Source organism: Branchiostoma lanceolatum, chromosome 11 (genome assembly GCF_035083965.1).
Source record: "Branchiostoma lanceolatum isolate klBraLanc5 chromosome 11, klBraLanc5.hap2, whole genome shotgun sequence".
NCBI lineage: Eukaryota > Metazoa > Chordata > Leptocardii > Amphioxiformes > Branchiostomatidae > Branchiostoma > Branchiostoma lanceolatum.
In genome coordinates, this window is record NC_089732.1 from 17,659,328 (window position 1) to 17,680,443 (window position 21,116).

General features: G+C 40.3%; 1 protein-coding gene across 20 annotated transcripts in view; it reads left to right on the plus strand.

Annotated features, from left to right (window-relative positions):
* Positions 1–21,116, plus strand: part of LOC136445028 (3',5'-cyclic-AMP phosphodiesterase 4C-like) — a 366,783-nt gene that overhangs the window by 331,800 nt on the left and 13,867 nt on the right. For 17 of the 20 annotated variants that reach the window (XM_066442865.1, XM_066442870.1, XM_066442869.1 and 14 more), the window contains 13 exons: positions 1,942–2,042; positions 4,294–4,404; positions 7,323–7,359; positions 7,751–7,815; positions 8,326–8,408; positions 9,772–9,884; positions 10,624–10,717; positions 15,319–15,420; positions 16,240–16,281; positions 17,216–17,310; positions 17,673–17,768; positions 18,279–18,443; positions 19,286–19,385. In XM_066442865.1, coding sequence (XP_066298962.1) covers positions 1,942–2,042; positions 4,294–4,404; positions 7,323–7,359; positions 7,751–7,815; positions 8,326–8,408; positions 9,772–9,884; positions 10,624–10,717; positions 15,319–15,420; positions 16,240–16,281; positions 17,216–17,310; positions 17,673–17,768; positions 18,279–18,443; positions 19,286–19,385 — 1,204 coding nt within the window. The remainder of the gene's footprint in view (positions 1–1,941; positions 2,043–4,293; positions 4,405–7,322; positions 7,360–7,750; positions 7,816–8,325; positions 8,409–9,771; positions 9,885–10,623; positions 10,718–15,318; positions 15,421–16,239; positions 16,282–17,215; positions 17,311–17,672; positions 17,769–18,278; positions 18,444–19,285; positions 19,386–21,116) is intronic. The other 3 variants (XM_066442862.1, XM_066442863.1, XM_066442866.1) reach the window with 3 other exon arrangements.

Consider the following 21,116-nt stretch of genomic DNA (forward strand, 5'->3'; position numbering starts at 1 on the left):
AGTGAGGGCCTCGTTTGCATAATTTATGCAGAGACTTCATATTTCCCTTACGGCATATGCCATAGATGTCATATTGGAGGTGTAGTTTGCTTCAGGATAGGTGAATAAAACGGAATGTGGATCATGCTAATGAGGACCTCATTTGCATATTTTGTACAGAAATGTATCTTATGCTAAATGCTACGGAGGTCATATTTGAGGTGTAGGCATTTCACTTCAAACACCAACCTAAATCCAAAATAAAACACACTACCATCACAAACCGACAACATTTTGTACCCTGCATGGATTTTAAAAGGTTCCCATCCAGACTTCCACCAAACATACAAATTTCTTACCCACCTATCCATCGTCTCACAAAACACTTCAGCCTATTGCCAAAACATTCCAACTTTCCATCTGCACAGATCTACTCCACATCCAAGAATTCATCAAAACAACGACTTCTCTGCTATCACACCTTACTACCCTCCACGCCTTCTTTCCATACATAACAAATCACCTACATTGTACATTATTTCCGCATATCAAATCAACATCATCATAATACATCTGCATCCTTCATAACATCCCATCCAACTACATGTACCAACCCATCCATTGACGAAGGTATGGGTTTGTGGAACTCTTGTTTACTTTTAAGTTGTCTAGCAAGTTTTGATCTTTCTACAATCTAGTCACTCTCTTTTCTAGCAGTCTCTGGGTTGAAAGAGGATTGAAATGTAGAGTTGCGATTAGTAGACCCTGCCTCTGGACCAAGAGGTTGGGAGTTCAAATCCCGGCTGTTGTGGCTCACCCTACATGCTCGCTATTGGAAAGGGTTGCAGTCGTTAAGCCATGGTATGCTGTTGATTGTGCATGTCAAAAAGAGCTAGGGGAATTTCCCAAGGCCTGGTACAATGAACCTGTAAATACTGTACATTCATGAAGCTTATCCTATCTCCTATGTCCCTGTTGTAGACTGGTCATTAGATCACCTTCCCTTTAATTTATTTCACATGTTTTGTCTAAAAACATCTGGAGCTAAACAAAGCCTTTGCATTACCATTGTACTGTCTCGTTTTTTTGTTAGTGACATGATACACATGACTTGAGATGAAGCAGCCAATCCCATCGCATCAATCAATCTATAATGATTTCATTGACTGTTCTTCAGACATCACATCTTAGACCTTTAACTGTCACACTAGGGCACAGTTGTACTCAATAGCTTACATGTTGTAGACGTGACTAGGCGGGGACGTACCTGAGAACAACACCTGTACTAACGCAAACAGCAGCCTTAGTTATTTTCCCACGTTGGAAAGTTGTTACCAGCACTTATCAGGTGCATAGCTTTAGGTGTCAGTACAACCACTCTGCTCCCTAGAAAGTCTTGAACCCAAACGGATATCGGTCATTAGTGGTTGTGGAAGGCGTAAATACCGGATCGAATGCCAAGGCCTTCTCCCTAGGGATGCATCTCGAATGTTTTCCTGTTGGTATTGACGCAATTTGCTAATGGGTAAGGGAAGGTCGTTCATGTTAGACAGTCTGGCTTACGTGCCAGTGTGCACCTGCAGTGACATAAACACAGGGATAGAGTTACCGGATCTGACAAGTGAAAAACAACATTCGTGACGAAATTCAACCAGCAAAGGCGGTATAACAATAAAAGTGAAGTCGGTGCCGTATAATTACGTTAGAGAAAAAAACGCTAGAAACATGTGCAAACTGTGCTGCCTTAATGTATTGTCAGAGGTGAAGAAGGGATTGTCCCATTGTTTGGGTGGTTGGTGGTTGAGGTAAGACTTGGTGATGGTGTGTTGTGGGTTCTTCAACTCGAGTTATGACTGTCCTCAAACATGGGGCCTCCGCATTGTGCCCCATCCTAGTGGATGCTTAATAATTTTTCAGCCCATAGTTGTACATTCTGGTAATTTTCCTTCTCTTTTTTTGCAGGCCAATTTCCCCCAGCGAAGGGAGTCCTTTCTCTACAGGTCGGACAGTGAATTCGAGCTGTCACCCAAGTCTATGTCCAGAAATTCCTCCATTGCTAGCGAGTGAGTAGACAGGATGTTTCTTTGTAGTTTGATTATCAAACACTCAGAGTCTGACTCAGTTTTCTCTTTTGTAACAGACACTATAGAAAGACACTCTAAACCCAGAAAAAAAATATATTTTTGGGCAAACATTCTGATACTGATGATGTTACATCATGGTGCAGAATACCAATACCTAATTTAAAAGAAAAAAGTATTTTATTCTGATACAAAATACAGTTTGCCCAAATTCTGGCTGACGATCCCAAAATTCTGCAGTACTCAGGGTATATCAACCAGAATTCTGCAGAACTGCCCATGTCCCTTGAGAGAATTAATTATTACCTAGATATTAAACACCTTTTGTTACATCTTACTTGTAAACATTTGTTCATTTCGTTAATCAGTTTTCTGGATTTAGAGTGTCTTTCCGTATTTAGAGTGTCGCCTGTTTTGTCAACAAGTTGAAAGTGATTGTAAGAGAAAGTCATAATAGTCAACATTCAACAATTGAAGAAACCAAAATTATCCATGAATTTCAAACTTTTTCAAAAACTGAAAACTTCAATCCTCTTTTAAAATGAAACTGTCATAATTATAGTATTTTCTTTCTATCTTTGATAATTGTTGATATAACAATGGCAATGATATTACTAAATACATGTATGTAACACACTTTCAGGGAAATCTACTTCTGTCGCTTGCCTCTCATCTTTCACCTGTCTAGAATATTGTTCTCTCTGTCATCTTTGGTGGTGTCCCTTAATTCCAGCAATGGGTGGCTAATAACTAGCAATAAAAAGCAATTGTTTCTGGCCATTGACAATTATGTAGTTCTTGCTTATGCCCAGGGCTGTCTCGAGATTTAGATATTTTTCTGTCCCACTCATTGTTTGGCAGCCAATGTTGTTAATTTCTGTTGTTAAATCTGTCATTTTGAGCTTACAGAAATACATTTTCATCGATCAATTTCATGTCATCAAGCTCAGACTTTTGCAATGGATGGGTTGAATTTTTGTCCTTCCCATCAAACAAATTTCCATCCCTGGATTAAGGGACAGGTTCTGGAGACAGCCCTACTTATGCCGCAATCTTTAAGAGGGGAACCAAAAATCTGGCTTTTGCGGAACCCTAAGGCAGCTGTTGATTACAAACATCTTTAAGGAACTTGCAGATTGCAACACAAGTTATGTTATAACCATCATGATACCAGAGTGAATTTTTCTTACTGCCTCCTGCTCTGTAGGTATAGCGTTTTAAAAAAAACTCTCCACAAGTATACTCTTGATTGATCTCTTTTTCAGAGAATAATGACTTTTTGCTTTGTTCTCTAACCAGTTGTGTGATGTATAACTACTAGGTTGAAGTTAACTAACAAAATTTACTGGCAGAAATTTCACTTTCAGTTTTCAGTTGAAGGTTTAGTATAGGAAAATAATGTTTATGCGGGAGTAAAAAGAATGAAGAAGTTCCGAGAGTCTTACTTAGAGTATCAAGCAATTTGGGACAAAAATTAATTTGTCAAAAAAGAAGAGGTTGTGAACAAAAGCACTGATCACACCCAATTTAGTTTACTGGTCAAAGCTTACTGTCAATAGAAAGATCAGTTGTTGCCTTCGTAAAAATGGAGGTATTGTAATTAGTGTATTTGTTTGTTTGTAGTGGTGCGTGTCTGCAGTTCTGCAATTAACATTTGAATGCTAGGCACGCCGGGGACAAAAGATGCCAGAAAAGTCCCAGAAAGGTGACAGGAAATGGAATTTGGCCCTGAATCAAGAGTTGTCTCCAAGCAACTCAGTGTTTTATCCATACTATAGATTATGTTTATTGAAGGTGAACCTTAGAAAGCAAGAAAAGCCTTCAGAAGTAAAACAAGAAATTTACAAAAACTCTTAAAATTTCATGGAGGTATGCTATGACTTATGACATATGGTACTTATTTTTCATTACTGAGAGCTGTTCGCATTGCATACGCATGCTGGTGGTGGTTAAAACTGTACTCTGGTTTCAGACCAGCGGTTTCTTTAGGTTAACAACAAACGACAGCACATAATTGAGGGCTCTTTTCTGCTACGTTAAAGACAAACTTGAACAAACGTTTACAGAAAGTCAGACTGAGTGTGTTCTATGTTTTCTGCTCAAATTAGAATATCTATCTCTACAATCTGGTATCAGGGCTGCCGAAAAAAGGACAACTGGCCCTGTCAAGCTATCTGTTTGCACTCTGTCTGTGCATGTCGTGATGTGTATGTAACCCTGTCCACTCCCACAGGACTTCTCAACAGCAACAACAACAACAACAACAATGTCAACAACAACAATGTCAACAACCCCAGCCCAACAAGCTCCCATCCTCTCGGAGGTCCTCTATTGCCAGTAGTGTGTAAGTCCTGCTCCTCTCCGTCGTTGCAACCCCTGCTCTAGCCACAGCTCCCAGTTTGCCCTTAAACAATGCAGGCTATTAGCTAGCTGGGCTTCAGGGCCTTACAAAGAAATTAGACACCCTCCTTTTCCAAGGGACACCTAGAGGACACCTTGGTTCCTGTTATTTGCATACACATGTACATTGCCCCCCCCCCCCCCCAAAACACTGGGATTGTTGTTTTTTCCTCATACCAGACACTGGGACAGCAGGAAAATTGATTGACATGCAAAGCTACTGGAGAATTGTTCATCCATAGTGCCTTTGGGGAAGTCTGGTACTCCCCCTCACCTGCCCCGCTTTTTGAAAGCCTGCTTTAAAGTTAATTAACCCATCGATCAATCAACAACAAAGGGTTTGTACAAGTCCTGGATATCTTGAAAAGTCCAGGTGTTTAAAAGAACTCTTCAAAGAATCATAAAAGCAAAGAATTCCTCTTTAGCTTGATGAAATTTCTATGATATTTTGGTATCAGCATTCTCCATAAGGCCATACCGATTTGATTATATATGGATGACATCCTCTGGGCACTGCAAAATTGGTGCGAGTGTGCGAAAAAGATAAAAGTTGGGCACAAATTGCATATGCATGGTTGCAAACATTTTTTTTTTTTTTTTTTTTGGAAATGACAAAAGTTGATATGTGCAAATACAGATGTCATCCACATTATCAAGTCAGGGTGGCCAATCCATTGATTTGCAATACACGTGTGCACCATATTTATTTTGGGTGTTCCTTGAAAACTCCTGGACTTTTGATAAAAATTATCTTTGTATATGAGCTGTTACGTCCAGAACCGTGCTTTATCCCAAACTGTGCCCACTCACAGTTCTGGATAGTCCCCGCGTATCCAGAACCGTGCCTAGGACAAAAGCACGTTCTTGGATGCGCGGGGACTATTTAGAACCGTGCCCAATTGCGCACAGTTCTGGATACAAACTGTGCTTTGGGGCGGAGCTTAGTGTTTTTTGGGAGGAGTCTTTTCAGCATTTTTTTTTCCTGCATTCCCACCATCTTAAGTTTGCTTTTCGGGGCGTTGGGATGAGGAAGAATTGGCATAATTCTCGATCTTTGATATGCCTACCCCGGGAAACCAGACTAGGATCGGCCCAATTGCAAGGCAGTCAGCCCGCCCGATCTAAATTAACGCTACGGGGAGTTGTAGGTCTATATCATCCAAGACAAGCAGTAAATGTATTTTACAGAGCGAGAATTACGCTGATTCTTCCTCAACCCAACGCCCCGGAAAACAAGGACTGCAGGGCTGCAGGAAGAAAAAAACAGTCTGCCTTATATGGAAACGTGGGCGTGAATAATTATATCACTGTCCCCTCAATCACAGTGACTGACAGCGCTTTCGGGCACAGTTCCGGATAGTCGGACTTTATCCCGTTCCGTGCCCACTCAGGCACGGAATGGGAGAGGCATGGTTCCGGACACGACATGAGCCCCTCTTAGTGAGAATTTGCAAGAATTTTTGTTTTGTTTTGTTCCCTGCCAATAATTTATATAAAGTGTGTGGCTTGAAGGTTTAATGTACTGAGCACCACTTTTCAGTTCAAATACTGTTTCTCACAGTGCCTGAAAATCTCCCAAACTTACCTTGCAAAAAGTTGTTCTAAACAAAGCCTAAAATGCTAATGCATTTTTTTTGAAAGCCAGTAAATGCTTTAGCCTGCATGAATTCGGATGAATAGACATCTTGTTAGACTACTCAGAGCATAGTGGTTACTGTAGAAAAAGTTGTGGACCTTTCCTTTCTTCTTTCCTTTTCTACTTTCTGCTAAATACTCCTGCCTTTTCGTTGTCTTCAGTCACTTTTCTTTTGTCACGTTGATTGTGTTTCTTCTTGACTGCATGTAGCATGGCACTCACTACACACTGCTCAGAATGGGGTCTTCAAAAATAGCTGAGCCTTCCTTACACTTTTGTTACTTTAAGTGTAACGTTAAATTGTAAGGTTGGTAAAGGTGATGGTATATACCGGTGGCACTGAGTGATTCTGAAGCTTTGTTCTTATTCTTTTTTTTACAACATTAGGCATGGAAAACTGTACAATTTCTTTTATTTTGAATAATCTCCCAGGTTGGGAAGAGATTCTATTAGGAATTGGTTGTATCAAAATTAACACATGTATTGAACATAACATCATGTTGCCATTGTCGAATTTGCTTTCAGGAAATTTCTTTCAAAGGGGCATATTGTGACATGAACATAAAACAAAATTCTTTGTTTTTGATTATTTTTCTACATCATTAGTTGAATCTACCTTATTACACTGCACAGCAATATTCATCACGTACAGATGCGACTTTGTAGTGTCGTGCGAACGTCTTGAAAAAAATTATATACGCAATCCCCACCGCCACTTGAATTGGCCGCCATCTTGTCCAACATTCCGACGAACCACCGAACACGCGATCGAACGCCCAACGTTCTGAAGTTTGTTCACTTGTGGTGATTTTCCTGTGACGCTCGAACTCCGACCATAACAGTCGATTTGGATTTTTCGTAGCGTTCTACGCTGGCTTATCTGCATATTAACTTGCGGGACGCAACTTAATATGTAGATGAACCAGATTTTACACGTTTTGCGTTTTTCGTCGTTTATCAATGGTGGAAATGTGACAAAATGATGGGAATATGTTGGAAATAAGTAACAAATAAGTTACAAATGTGAATCTTAGTGTAGATCTTTCAAATTCTTACTATTTGTAGTTTTTGCCCACCAGATTCTACAATATGCCCCTTTAAATGTCACTGCTTATTTGAATTACACAGTGGATGTATCATATTTTGGATGTCCCAAATGACGTACTAGGTTACTTTCCTCCAAACAGGAAAATATAAATAATATTTTCGTGCCCTTGACCTTCCAGGCACGAGAGTGATCTCATCGTTACCCCATTTGCACAGGTAAGTTTTGTGACTTTCTGCAGTTTCGCAGTAATAGAAAACTTACAACTTCTTCTGTGCATTAACTGTACAACTTAAAGCAAAATACTAGATGGCTACAAACTTTTCCACATCATGGACTTTCTGATGATATTACTAGTAATACAACTTTATCGTTGTTGAAAGAACTACTTCCGATTCTGTTTCCCACATGATTTGCTTGCCTTCCACCCTTTGCAAAGTCTGGTTTTCAGCCTTGCTCTACGGCTCAGTGACTGTTGGGAAGTGGACAGTTGCACAAGGCTGAATACCAGGCTAACCAGTGTCAGCTTTAAATTATTAGTCAGATCACTTGATAGTCTAAGAAAAAAACGACATTCTTTTAAGGACAAACATTCTGCCTTGTTTCCAGGTGTTAGCCAGTCTGCGTAGTGTTAGGAACAACTTCATCTCATTGACAAATGTTCCTGCATCCAGGTTGGTGCCAAATATATCTATTTATTGGTATTTACCACATTATGTAGGAGGATTGACATAACAGGCTACTATCACTTTTCAAGATGTCAACCCAAAAACCAGACTATAGGTATAAGATTTGATCCACTCACACGAGGAAGGACCCCTACTTTTTGATAAGTGTGTTGGGGTCTTTGACACACTTGTGGTGCAGCTCTCATCAAACACGACACCTCCATTTAATGTCCCATCCTAGGGAAGCCACTTACCAAAGCTAGGGACTCATTTTCATCTGGGTGAAGTGAGGAAAGTCGTGTAAATGCCTTTTGCAAGGGCGCAACATCGGGGCAGGTTACCTGGGATCGAACCCAGGACTCTTCATTCTGGGTCCAACAATCTAACCACTACACTCAGCATGATCAGTTTAGGTCCTAGCAACAAGAGTTTTTGGTACTTCATCCGATGACAGTGTTACTCTCATGTTTATCATGTAAAAATGCAGATCTTTTTGTTCTTTTTCTGTTTTTGCAGCAGCCGACGCTCATCTGTTGGGTCTCAGTCACATCCGTCTCAGGGAACAAGTAGTTCAAGTAATAACAAATTAACGGTACCAGGTGGGTGATGGTGACGGTGCTTGCCTAACTCTTACATATAACCCAGCAGTGGGCAAATGTAGTGGACAACGTCAAGTCAACCGTACACACTTATGCCACATCTTCAGAAAGGATGCCGTAGCAGCATAGTTGTTGTTTAAAAACTTTATTCAAGCCCACGCTCATACATGTTTCACCGTGGTTATTGCTTCTTCAGTGGTAGTCCTTTCTGAAGATGTGGCATGAGTGTGTACAGTTGACTTGATGCTGTCCACTTAATATTGTAGGTAGAAACACTAAGGAACATACCTTCTCCCAATGCAGTGGATGGCCAGTTTGCATGTTGAAATTTGCACTTTTCACATAACGATATGTGCATTTTTCATAAGATGTGTATGAGTTTCATATGATTGAAATGATTTGAAAGAAATCTAACATCAAACAGACATTTTTTACTTGCTCCCTACATAGATTCTATTAGTAACAATAACATTGTTAACCTACATAGACTGATAAGGTTCTAATATGGATACTTTGGTCTTTGTTCTACATTCTGTTTAATTCTTGTTGCACCAGACAATTGCATAGTCATTTCATTCATCTTTGTTTTTTTGTCAGTTCTTGAAATGGTACGAAAGAAGATTAAATTTGTTAATGGAGTTTTATACAAAACTACCTTACCCCCATGGAAAAAAAGCGAAATGACTGACTTCTCCATATTGGTGTGGCTCTAATATTCAACAGTTTTCTTAAATACTCAACCTTATTTTTCTTCTTTACAGATGTTTCCACAACCTATCTGCTGTCTTCCTGAGTGTACAATAAACTTGTCTTGTCAGTGCAAAGTAAAATTGTACCTTATTAGTGCAAAATGCTTGTGCTATGGTGACGTAATTATCCTGACAAGGTTGGTCAAACCTCAGAATAAGGACGAAGCATGACGCTTTTTTGTTAGCTAGTGATAGTGCAATGCGGCATCACTACGGCTAGCGTATTTGGCTTAGCACACCGGGTCACCCTCATTCTTTCAGATAAGTGTGTTGGGTTCTTCTGTGTGCAGAGGTTTGATGCTTGAGACAAGGATGCGTTCTCAAACATGACAACTGTAACTTCTCCTTGCTGCTTTGTGAGGGAGCAACAATGATACGGTCCCAAACATGACTGAGTCCACATTATACGGTACTCATGTTCGAGAACGCATGCTTGTCAGGATAATTACGTCACAAAAGGACAGGGTTTCTTTGCACTGATCAAAACAGCAGATAGGTTGAAAAAATGTCTGTAGAGAAGAAAAATAAGTCTGTGTAACTGTTGAATTGATTTACCAACAAACTATTTACGGGTGTCTCCAATATTGTGTAATTTGGTGTGTTGTGTGTTCCAGATGAGAACCAAAGTAGACTAGCCATGGAAACATTAGAGGAGTTGGACTGGTGTTTAGACCAACTGGAGTCCATACAGACACATAGATCAGTTAGCGAGATGGCCTCTAGTAAAGTGAGTATAATATTTTTTTTAGAGAGATTATAAGAACTTCATGTTCCTTGTTGACTTTTGTGATTAACTTTTGAATTAAAGGGAATGTGCAGCATTTACCAGTTGCAATGTGTAAAAAGTCAATGAACAGTATGAATTGCATTTTTGATTCAAATATGTTCTTAAGATTAATGTGTCCAAATTTCAGTCATCAAAACCTGACCATTTTCTTAATCAAGCAGATCTACACGGCGCGCGAAAATCGTATATGCTAGCCAGAGAAGCCTACGGGGCTGACTGGAGCTTATCTGGCTGACTGGAGCTTCTCTGGCTAGCATATACGATTTTCGCGCCCCGTGTAGATTTGCTTGGAGATTACCATTTTCTGGCAACAAGTGGTGGAGCGTTGTGAGTTTGAGTGCATGAAAAAAGCGTCTCAAGTTAGGTAATATTAGGTACAAATTGGTAAAAGATTAGTTGTCCTTCTCATATTTGATTCTCAACAAAAAGAAAGAATTAGATTTTTTGATATCGTATTCGGTTAGTACTTGTATTGCTGAGCTATGAAAAGAATGCAGAATATGAAAAGAACGTAGACTCTGTCATAGTGAAATTCATATTCAGCAGACATTTTGAGAAGTATGAAAAACTTGCTTGTCTAGGTTGACACTAAATGTAATGGAATGGAATTTAATTGAAGAAAAATTTCTTTCAGAAAGGGGGTGACTGTTAACGTTTTATATTTCCTTTCTTCCTACAGTTCAAAAGAATGCTGAACAGAGAGCTGAGTCACTTTAAAGAGACAAGCAAATCAGGAAACCAAGTCTCCGAGTTTATTTGCAACACCTTCTTAGGTATGTACATCTTAAGGTACACAAACTTTGAGGATTCTTTCTGTTCTTTCCTTGTATTGCATAACATCATTACCATAATACCGCCACTAATCATAATACCGCCAAATCTAAAAAGCGATGAATTTTAAGAGATCTACTGGTGCAGCAATAGTGATTTCTGAGGTATGCACACTTCAGACATCAAGGTATTTAATACACTCTAAAAAAGGCCTCAATAACGAGGCATTCGAAGACAACGAGGTCAAATGTTTTCGATCCCTTATCATGGCAGGCGAGCGCGTCGTGGGAAGAACATATCACGCCATCGCACGCTGTTCGCTGGATTTGCATATAATAATCGCATGTGCTTCCAGCTCAAGACGATTATTTAAATAACAGCAAAATAAAGTTTCTTTTACTGGCCTTCAACTTGTGTCAAAGTGTGATCTATCGTCAAAAACGGTTGTTTACTAGCCGTAACTGCCGTTGACCTGGTGCAAAATAGAACGTCATCATTTTTATTGTTTCGGCCCGAGACTGACACCTCCCCGTATTGCGTAACAGGAAAATTCCCGCAAAAATCTTGGCGAAACCAATAGTTTGAAGGGGCGGGTGTAATTTCTACAAAGCACAGAGAAATGTTTTGTATCTATAACGGGGGGTGCCCAAACATATGACGTTTTTTACGCGCTCGAACTCACGGCGCTCCATTGCTGGTTGCCAGAGAATGGTCATGTTTTAATGAATGAATTTTGAACACATTCATCTAAAGAACATACATGGACAAGAAATGTATTCATACTGTTCATGGGCCCTTCATGCTCCGCGTTACAAGCGGAAAACGCTGTGAGACGTTTTCACGAATGTACCTTCTGATTTAGTGCTACGCCAGATAGTGTGCCTAACTTATTACGCTTTGTTAATTTTGCTCTCTTCGGAAGTTGGTGATGAAGTTTGGGAAATGTAAACAAGGCTTGATGTCTGCTATATTCTAGCTTTCTTTTGACCGGAAAAATTTGACTGTGTGCACTTCTCACGTCATGTGAGAAGGGCTATATCTAGCGCATCCCAGCTCATGTTTTCACGGGAAATAGGCTACTACGCACTTTGCGCGCGGCCCGACGTACGTCTTGCATGCGACCCGACTTACAAAATCATTGCGAAAAAACGACACCGCTTACATCAACAATACTCCGTCTACTTATTGGGAAATATCTTCGCCATCTCTGTATTCAGTTTCCTTTTCATAGACGGTACCAATCACATGTTAGAGCGTTACAAAGCTGTGCGTTGAATCGCCGTCCGCCACCATCGCGGCCCCAAAAAATGGCAGGAAAACAACGTCGGCAGACGGCAGCGATGTTTACCTTGTTTTCTTTGGTCGGTTTTCTTCTCAAAAAACACTTAAAGACCCAATTTTTGTGTGTTTTATGAAGTTATATTTCTTATGTGTATGATAGTTGTATCTGCTTGGCACAGGTCGTATATTTGGGTGCCGGGCAGTCTAGCTACGCAGTGACCCTCTACTCAGCGTTGCCATCATTATTGTCAAAATACTACTTTTCGACAAAACAAGAAATGAATATGTACACATATGTTTTGAATGCAAATAACAATTATTTGCATGAACTTGGTTTATTTACCTTCCTTATGAGCATAGTCAGTGGACACAAGCACGGCGTACTTATGCATAATAAGATCACTAAAAAATCCGTCACATGTTAGGGCGCGTCATAAGTTAGGGCAACCCCCGTTAAACATCACACTATAAGCATGATATTTATAGATGAATTTTTCACCAAGGAACAACAGTTTATAGTAGGATTATGAACCCTTCTATTGTTTGGTCCCAAACCGCAGTTCAAACAATTTGCACCTCTCGGCCGCAACTGGGGACTCCACGTAGATACCATTTGTATTTGCATGGGAGACGAAAATTCACTCAGGAACCAATTAATCCTCTGTGATAAATAGTCAAAGAAAATGTTTCTATTTGCATGGCACACTTGGGATTCTTCCATAACTGTATCGAACATTGCCTCCACCGGTCCTCATGAGAGAGCTGCTCCTGATTCATGCCCAGCGGCATAGTAGACCTGCCGTGTCAACTTTGACCTTCAAGATATCAATTACGAGTGGTGATGGGCATGCGGGACTAGTTGCAATCTTGACGATCTTGATTTTTGGATAATACCAACAATTAATACCATCGTTATATTAGCAACGGAGCCGCCGTCATGTGAACTGAACCATAGTAGAACGCCAGACGTAAGTTTTACGTGATAGCAGTTGTGACGGGCTACAGTAAATCAAAATTTGTAACAGTTAACATCCGTTTTCGTGGGATTTTTTGTATTCATAGACATCGTTCTATATTTAGGGCACTCACTACCCCGAAAGAAAGGAACAACAGCTGATGTATAATGGTGAAAAATGGGGAGATAATTGCCGAGTTTCTTCCTGGCGGTATTATGGAACCCCTTTCCGTGCGCACGCCCGTTCTCGGTGCATTTCCGCAACATCTTACGATTGCGATATTTCGTTTTTAAGACATCTAGAGACAAAAAAGATATACACAGCATAAGTGGCAAAGGTAAGCAATAACATTGACATGTAGCCAGGAAAAAATAATGAGTTGCTTTGTTGAATTAGTATCACTTTAGAAAGTGCAGTAAATGTGGCGGTATTATGGTAGTGGATGTTACCTGGTAAACCGCCTCATGGTGTAGCACACAAGGTAAGGTTTGTAATGAAAAGTACAAGCTGCATATTCGGATTCATTGATTTGATCCACTCATACTGGGAAGGACCCCAACTTTTCTGTATAAGTGTGTTGGGTTCTTTAATGTGCTTCAGGTTTGGCTCTCCTCAATCAGGATTAACATTTAGCGTCCTATCCCTAGCCATTGAGTCAAGAGTGGAAATTGGTGTAAAGTGCCTTTCCCAAATGCACAGCATTGGGATCTGTCAGGGATTGGAGCTTGATACCTCCAGGTTCTGTGTCAACAACCCTAGCCACAAGGCAACTGTGCCACCATATAATAAGTCACAAATTACACATGGGATGTCTGTAATATGATATCTGTGGAAAAGCGCATAAGGGGAAGTGTAGTAGGGTTTTTGTTCATTTCTCAAAATACAGTTGAAAAATAAACATTTCTGCAAGAAAACTAGATAGTGGTTCCTGCCCTTGGTACTGAATTCCCCATCTTTCAAATATGTTTGAGGAGAGCCACACGTTGAGCACATTAAAAAGAGTCTTATTGAAGAGAGTGTCCATACTGGTGCGAGTAGATCAAATAAATCTGTCTGGATATCTACATTGGTACCATAAAAGCTAAAAAGTAGGACAACCCCTTGGTGCTGAATTCACCATCAATTCTAGATGGTAACTACTACATTGTATTTTTCGCCTATAATCTGTATGACTCAGGAGAAAAGTGAAAGTAACAAGAATTATAAACAGCTGTTCCTGCCCTTGGTGCTGAATTCACCATCCTTCCAAGGTAGAAGTAACAACACAAAGTGTATATGCTGTATATTTAGTTTGTGTGGTTTCGTAAAAGAAAGCCAAAACCATAACATTTGTACCAAAGTAAGTTAAAAAGTGACCCTGCCCTTGGTACTGAATTCAACATCCATCCAAGGTACTAGTAACAACACAAAGTATATAACCTGTAGTTGGTCTGGTTGCTTGAAAGAACCACAAAACCTCAACATTTATATCACAATTGAGCTCCTGGTTCCAACTTGTTGCTAATAAGAGGCAAATAAGATCCTTGGAAGGGCATCTCGGTTGGGGCTTCACCCGTATTTTGGAAGGGATGTGAAATGGGGGTCCCATGTCTAAGGAGGTGACGTGAGTAGGTCAAATGGGAAGGACTAGCAACTCCCCATTGTAAAAGTGTACCCCACTACTGAAATAGCGAGTGTGCTGTGCTGTGCTGTCCTATGTGCCACTAGTCACTTCAAGCGTGTGAATGAAGTAGAGACGACACCTTTCCCTTGGTGCTGATTGCACCATCCATTTAAAGAAGAAGTTACAACACAGATCATCATATCTACTACAAATTCTGCCAGGTCACATATTTCCGTCACCCTGAAAAAAAGTGGTGTTAAGAGATCTCCAGCATCTCCTGCATATCTAAACTTTGCCTGCCAGGTAGATGCTGCACTAGAGATATCTCAAAACCATATCTGATTTTCAAGGTGGCAGATATATATACCCGGAAGATAAATGTTAATGGAGGTTATGCGCTAGACAATGTGGCATTATGGCCCTGCTGTTAACGTTGTTGACACCAAACCTGAAGGTACAAATTCAAATCCCTGACAGGTCTTGATGTTATGCCCTTGGGAAAGACATTTAACACCAATTTCCTCACTCAACTCTGGAGTAAATGAGTACCTAGCTTCGGCTAGGGACGTCCCTCAGATAGGAAGTTAAATGGAGGTCCAGTGTTTGAGGGAAGCCACACCTTCAGCACCCACCACATTTTGATTGAAAAGAGTTGGGGTGAGTAGATAAAATAAATATGCAGCTGCCAGCTTGTACTCTTCAATATGAACTTGGTGTGTAATGTTTTATTGTTACTGACATCTCTGTCCTGTCTTTATTGCAGATAAACAGCAAGAGATCGACCTCCCCTCCCCAACAGAGAAAGAATCCCCTGAGGAGACCAAGCCCCCAGGAAGAACAAAAGGACCATTGTCTCATGTTTCAGGTAAGGCTAAAAGTCTTCTACATGGACTCAAGTTGATTAGTTGTTTGAAAGGACCCTGGCAAAATAAGTTGCTCCTTTCTTATTCTTAATCCACAAGGAAAAATTTGACGAGAAATTAGGTGATGCTTACTCATGGCAGGTTACTTTGTGGTTCTCTGAGGTTTTATACTGCATTTTTGGCTTCCTATAATGCAACATTCTAGTCCATTTCATCATTGCTTCATGCATTACTAGGACAAAAGACTCAGTACGGTTTTTACTTATGGTGTTTTCAGAACAGTCTTGCCCCTTGAGTGAAGAATAAAATCACTATCCATTGGCAACATGTGCAAAATATAAGAAATCCATTAAAATTAAATAAGAAATAGTAAGAAATCCAGTGATGTTGAATTTACAAAAAAATCCAGTGAAACTGAACAATATCATTAAAAATCCAGTGAAACTGAATATTTTAGAAAAGATTCAGTGAAACGGAACATACATAAAAGATGAATATTAGATATCCAATAAAACTGAATATGCCAAATTCAATGAAACTGAATGTACTGTAAATGTTGACATTTTCGCAGAGGTTTGATGTTAAATGCGGTTTTCACGGTATTCTCTTCACCGAAAAGTTCAAACCACTGCAAAAATTCTTCTTCTGCCTTCTGACCACCTACCCTATTGATTCGACCTCCATTTTTTCCCTACCGTGAAATTAAATCCTGCGAACTTAAAGCCATTTACAGTGAGAAATACAGCAAAAGTCAGGCTCATCAAACAACTAATCAAGTGTTGGTGTTGTGACAATTTCTTACTTTCTCTGTTTTGTTGTAGCACTTCTCATCATGCCAGAGTCTGTGACCAATTTTGAGTCTGGTGAGTCCGTACACCATACTGACTCGGCTAATGTCGGTTGCTTGACCTGCTTGCTTTCACAGCATCATCGTGATTGACAGCTGTCATTTCATGTCAATTACCATTGGAATGTTAATGTCTTGATGACATACACATGCCATTGCTATATTACTAATCATGTGGTTAAGTGCATGAAAGATTGAGGGATTCATCAGTGCAATGTCATCGATATTGTGACATTTCAGACTACTGAGTCAAGATTATTAGTCAGCTTGTGCAACCCATGCCCCTTCCACAGTCACTGTCCAGTCAAACATGTACTAGTAGCCACCTTTGCCAACATTACTGTAAGTAACACCTGGCCATTGTGTCCTCCTTTTTCGTGATTACTTTCCATTGACCCCATTGAAAAAGAAAAAGAATCCTGTCTATATAGATAGTGATCACAACCATTTTCTTCAAGTCCTTTGACTGGTCGCCATAGACATGTTTGACTGTATACCAGTAGATGGCATGGCTTCTATGATTTCTATTATATTCAGCATGCAGGTAACTTAGAAAGAAAGAGAAATTATATTCACACCTAAATGCAAATTATGCTCAATGCTTGATTTGCATGATTCATGGGAAACTTCTACCACTGTTTTCTGTAGTAGGGCTTTAATACATGTACATGTCCATGTAGCATAATATGTGATTTATGGCAGGTGGGATATTGGCAGATACCAATGATGCAAATATGGACCTAATTTGCATAATCAATGCAAAACTGCCATAATGAAAACAAGTGCTAATTGATAGGAATTTCATACTAAGTGACATGTGTAGTTTAGTAAAAGGTGCACATAACCATGCAAATATAATGTAAATGTTGAATTCATTTGCATATTAATTAGAATATTTCACAGAGGTTTGAGGTCTCTGAACTCTTGTTTTGTCTCTTCTTTCTCTCCAGGCTTGAGAAAACTAAGACACGCCAACAGTTTCACAGGGATCGTGCCCAGGTTTGGGGTGGAGGTTTCGGCAGACAGAGAGGAAGAACTGGCAAAGGTATCATTCCCACTACAGTAACTGTAACTACTCACTCATTAGGCCACACTGACTTGATGATATGGATAACGTTCGCATTTGCATTGGTTCATGTTTTAGAAATCAAAAGTCCTCCTTTTTTCTGTTATTGAAGCAGCTATAAAGAGGTTGCTTTTTTTTTCTTTTTTAATCAAATTTTCTGAACAAAACAAAACTCAATGAGGAGGAAAGACGATGTTTCTAACATTTTTTTGTATAAACTTTATGATAAAGAAACATGGACTCAAAATTTTATGCTATATTATGATGATTTTTTTTAGATTAAGGGAATGTGACTTCTTCAGATGTGATGTTGCCTTTCATACTAATTGCTGTCTTTTCAGGAGATGGACATGTCTAAGTGGGGGATCGACTGTTTTAAGATAGATACACTGACCAATGGAAGAGCTCTGACTGCTGTCACTTACACGATCCTCCAGGTAGGTTATCACATTCAAAAATATTTTAAAAGAATTTGCAAGTGCATGTGCCAAATTGCACCAGGCAATTCCCAAAGAGGTGAAATTTGTCGCAAGTCATTTTACCGTAAAGATATCAAGACAGTGTTTCAGCAAGTAAGAAGGCATGGAAATTTGCCATTTAGATTTCGGGCCATTAAAAAGTTGGTTCACACCAGCAGATTTTTTATGTACTTGCCCTTTAATATATAGTGCCAGTGAATTTTTAAAACCTTGTCCAACACTTATGTTGACTAATTTTCGCTCTTTGCAGCCAGGAGCTGATTAGACCGATCCCATAGCCCCACCCGCCTCCGTCAAAATGTAGACATGCAAAATAAGATGGACATACATGCAGCCACTCTCTCAAATTGCTGAACAGCTAATTGCCATGCTGTCATTGGTTGGGCTGTTGATTGTGATGGACAGTCAGGATCGGTCTATTGTAAGAAGCTTACCATTGGTGATTTTGACTTTGTGACAATCTTACAGGAACGTGACTTGATCAAGACATTCAAGATTCCAGCCAACACGCTCATCACATATCTCATGACGCTAGAGGACCACTATCACAGAGAGGTCCCCTACCACAATAACCGGCACGCTGCAGACGTCACACAGACCACTCACTACCTCTTAGGCATGCAGGCTCTGGAGGTACGCAACGTTCTCTTCCGCCCTCTTCAAGCCCCTGTCACACAGTCGAAGATAGGAATGCGCACCGTTACTGTGAACTGGTACAGTACCATGAAGATCATTTCGGTCCAAAATACCAAATTTCAATGATCCGGGTACTGTAATCATATATATTTACCCAAAATATATACTTATTTGTGACAAAAGGTTGGGTAAATCCAAACACAAAGGCGAAAACTTAGCACTAGAGAAGACGAAAACAATGTGGCATTGAAATCAGTGCCATCTTTGATTTGAGATCCTAACAGTGGAAACTGGAAAGTTTCCAATTTCATAAACATTGTCAAGTTGTCAGCAGTTCACTAATGTTTCTGTCTGTCATTGAAGAGCATGTTACTTTGTCAAATTGTTCAGGTACAGGTACAGGTCTGGACCTCTGTAATCTATTCCTGTATCTGTACCTGATGTTACATTCAGGTCCACATTCTTAGTGGACTATATTCGGCCATTGTTATTGATGGCCAGAAGCTTGCCCAATTTTAAAATCAACAGAGATTTGCATGTATTTTCTGCCTGAAAATCTACCCGACCATATACTTGATCCCCATCAAGCATATGGTCGGGTGACTTGCAAACATCAGTTGATCCCTAAAAATTGCCCAATGATAGTTTTAGCTATAGTTTGCAATTTTACAGAGTATAGTCTAATTGTGTTTTAAGGCAAAACTGATGATCTACGAATTTGAGACAAAAAAAAAGATTGAGTTCCAAACATTTTTTCAAGACTGATGTAATATCTATTTGATACCAAACAGCCTGACGACATGGCAAAAACATATTTGAAATCTTTTTCTCCATTTTAGAATGTCTTCACAGACCTGGAGATTCTTGCCTCCATCTTTGCCAGTGCAATCCACGATGTCGACCACCCTGGAGTCAACAACCAGTTCCTTATTGTCACAAGTAAGTCCCACCATTTAGCTCAAAAGAACTCAAGGAACAGATAAGCTTATCCTCCACTGGTCATGACAGAGAAGACGGATGCTATGTACAGTATGTATAGGTTCATTGTACTGGGGAAATTCTCCTTGATATTTTCCACATGTACAATGAATAGTGGACCACAAGTTAATGTCCCATCCTAAAGACTGGTACCCTTTCCAGTAGCAGGCATGTTGGAAGAGCAACACAGGTGGGATTTGAACTCACAACTTCTTGGTCCAGAGTCAGGGTCACTAACCACTGGACTATGCATGCTATGCAAATAACTTGCTATTCTGTCATGATTATTGTACAGGTCTCGATAATTGTATAGTTTTAGGTTCAGCACTTGCTATTCCGTAGTAAGGTGTTGATAAGTTCAGAACTTGCTATTCCGTACTAAAGTCTTGATAATTGCAGCCGCTACGCCACGTCGAGAGTTCGAGGCAGTTTTTTAATATATATATCATATTAAGGATCATTTTAATAGTCATTCTATATTACTGTTAAGATTTATATCATACTCTTAGCAATGACCCTAGCTCTCACAACATAAGACAGGCTATCTCATAACCCATAGGTGAGGGACTACTGGAGTAAGGAAGATGAGTCAGAACCTCCAACCTACACCCGTACCAAAGTGCGGGGTTACGCTAATCTCCAAGCAGATCTATAGGTTGCGAAGACCATATCAAACTAGCAGAAGAAGTATCCTTCTTCCAGTTGGATACGGTCTTTGCAATCCATTGGGCCTGCTTGGAGGCTATACTCTCCCTGCCCTTCCTAAGCCTACAACTACTCAAACCTGTAGGACATATTACATAATGTACATTTTCCTTTTGACAACCAATCCCTTCCACAACTTCACCTCTATCTTGATCTACTTTAAACTGACACATCCTTCTAACACTCGTCTTCTTCCACTCCCTTTTACTCATTAGAAACCCCCTGGCCCTGGAGGGACCCTTCCCTGCTCTAACCCCCTCTACCTTCCCCGGGGCCCTCCTAGGCTTAGGGACAGGCATCCTACTTGCTGTGGAAGGACCCCTCCCAACACTACCCCCCTCTACCTTCCCTGGGGTCTGTCTAGGTGTCCTCCATCTGCCTCTAACCCCAGCCACTCCTCATCCCTGAACACAAAGCGGCCCTCTCTCTGACAGCTGAGGCGGTGCAGCTGCAAGTAGAAGTTCAAACGGGCTGAGAGATACCGAGCAAAACTCAAATTACCAGCTCTACTCAAATGCAAACCATCAACTGAAAACATGGCCCGGTCAGCCCGGATACCATTGTCGAGGAAAAACACACCCTGGCTTGAACGCAGGCTAAGCAAATGAGAGTTCAACTCAAGGCGCCTCCTGTCATAGACCTCATAGTCAAACCTAGGCAGAATGCTAGAGATGACAACAGAAGCTGATGGGAAGCGGGACTTTGTAACAGAAATAAGAGAACTGAAATCATCAAGAGTCCGGCTGAGTGGACGGTACATGGGGAGATTGTTGGTCCCCACATGCACGAACACCACATCTGGCTCAACAACAGGGTGACATGAAATATCAGAAGTCAAATCATATACTGAAGCTCCAGGGTGCGCATTAAGAAAAAATTAAATGTCAGGAGAGAAGGTGGCGTGATTAGAGAGATACTTACGGATTGAGTCGCTGCATGCAAGGATTATCTGAAACAAGAAATACAGTTTTTGTAAGATACATTTTT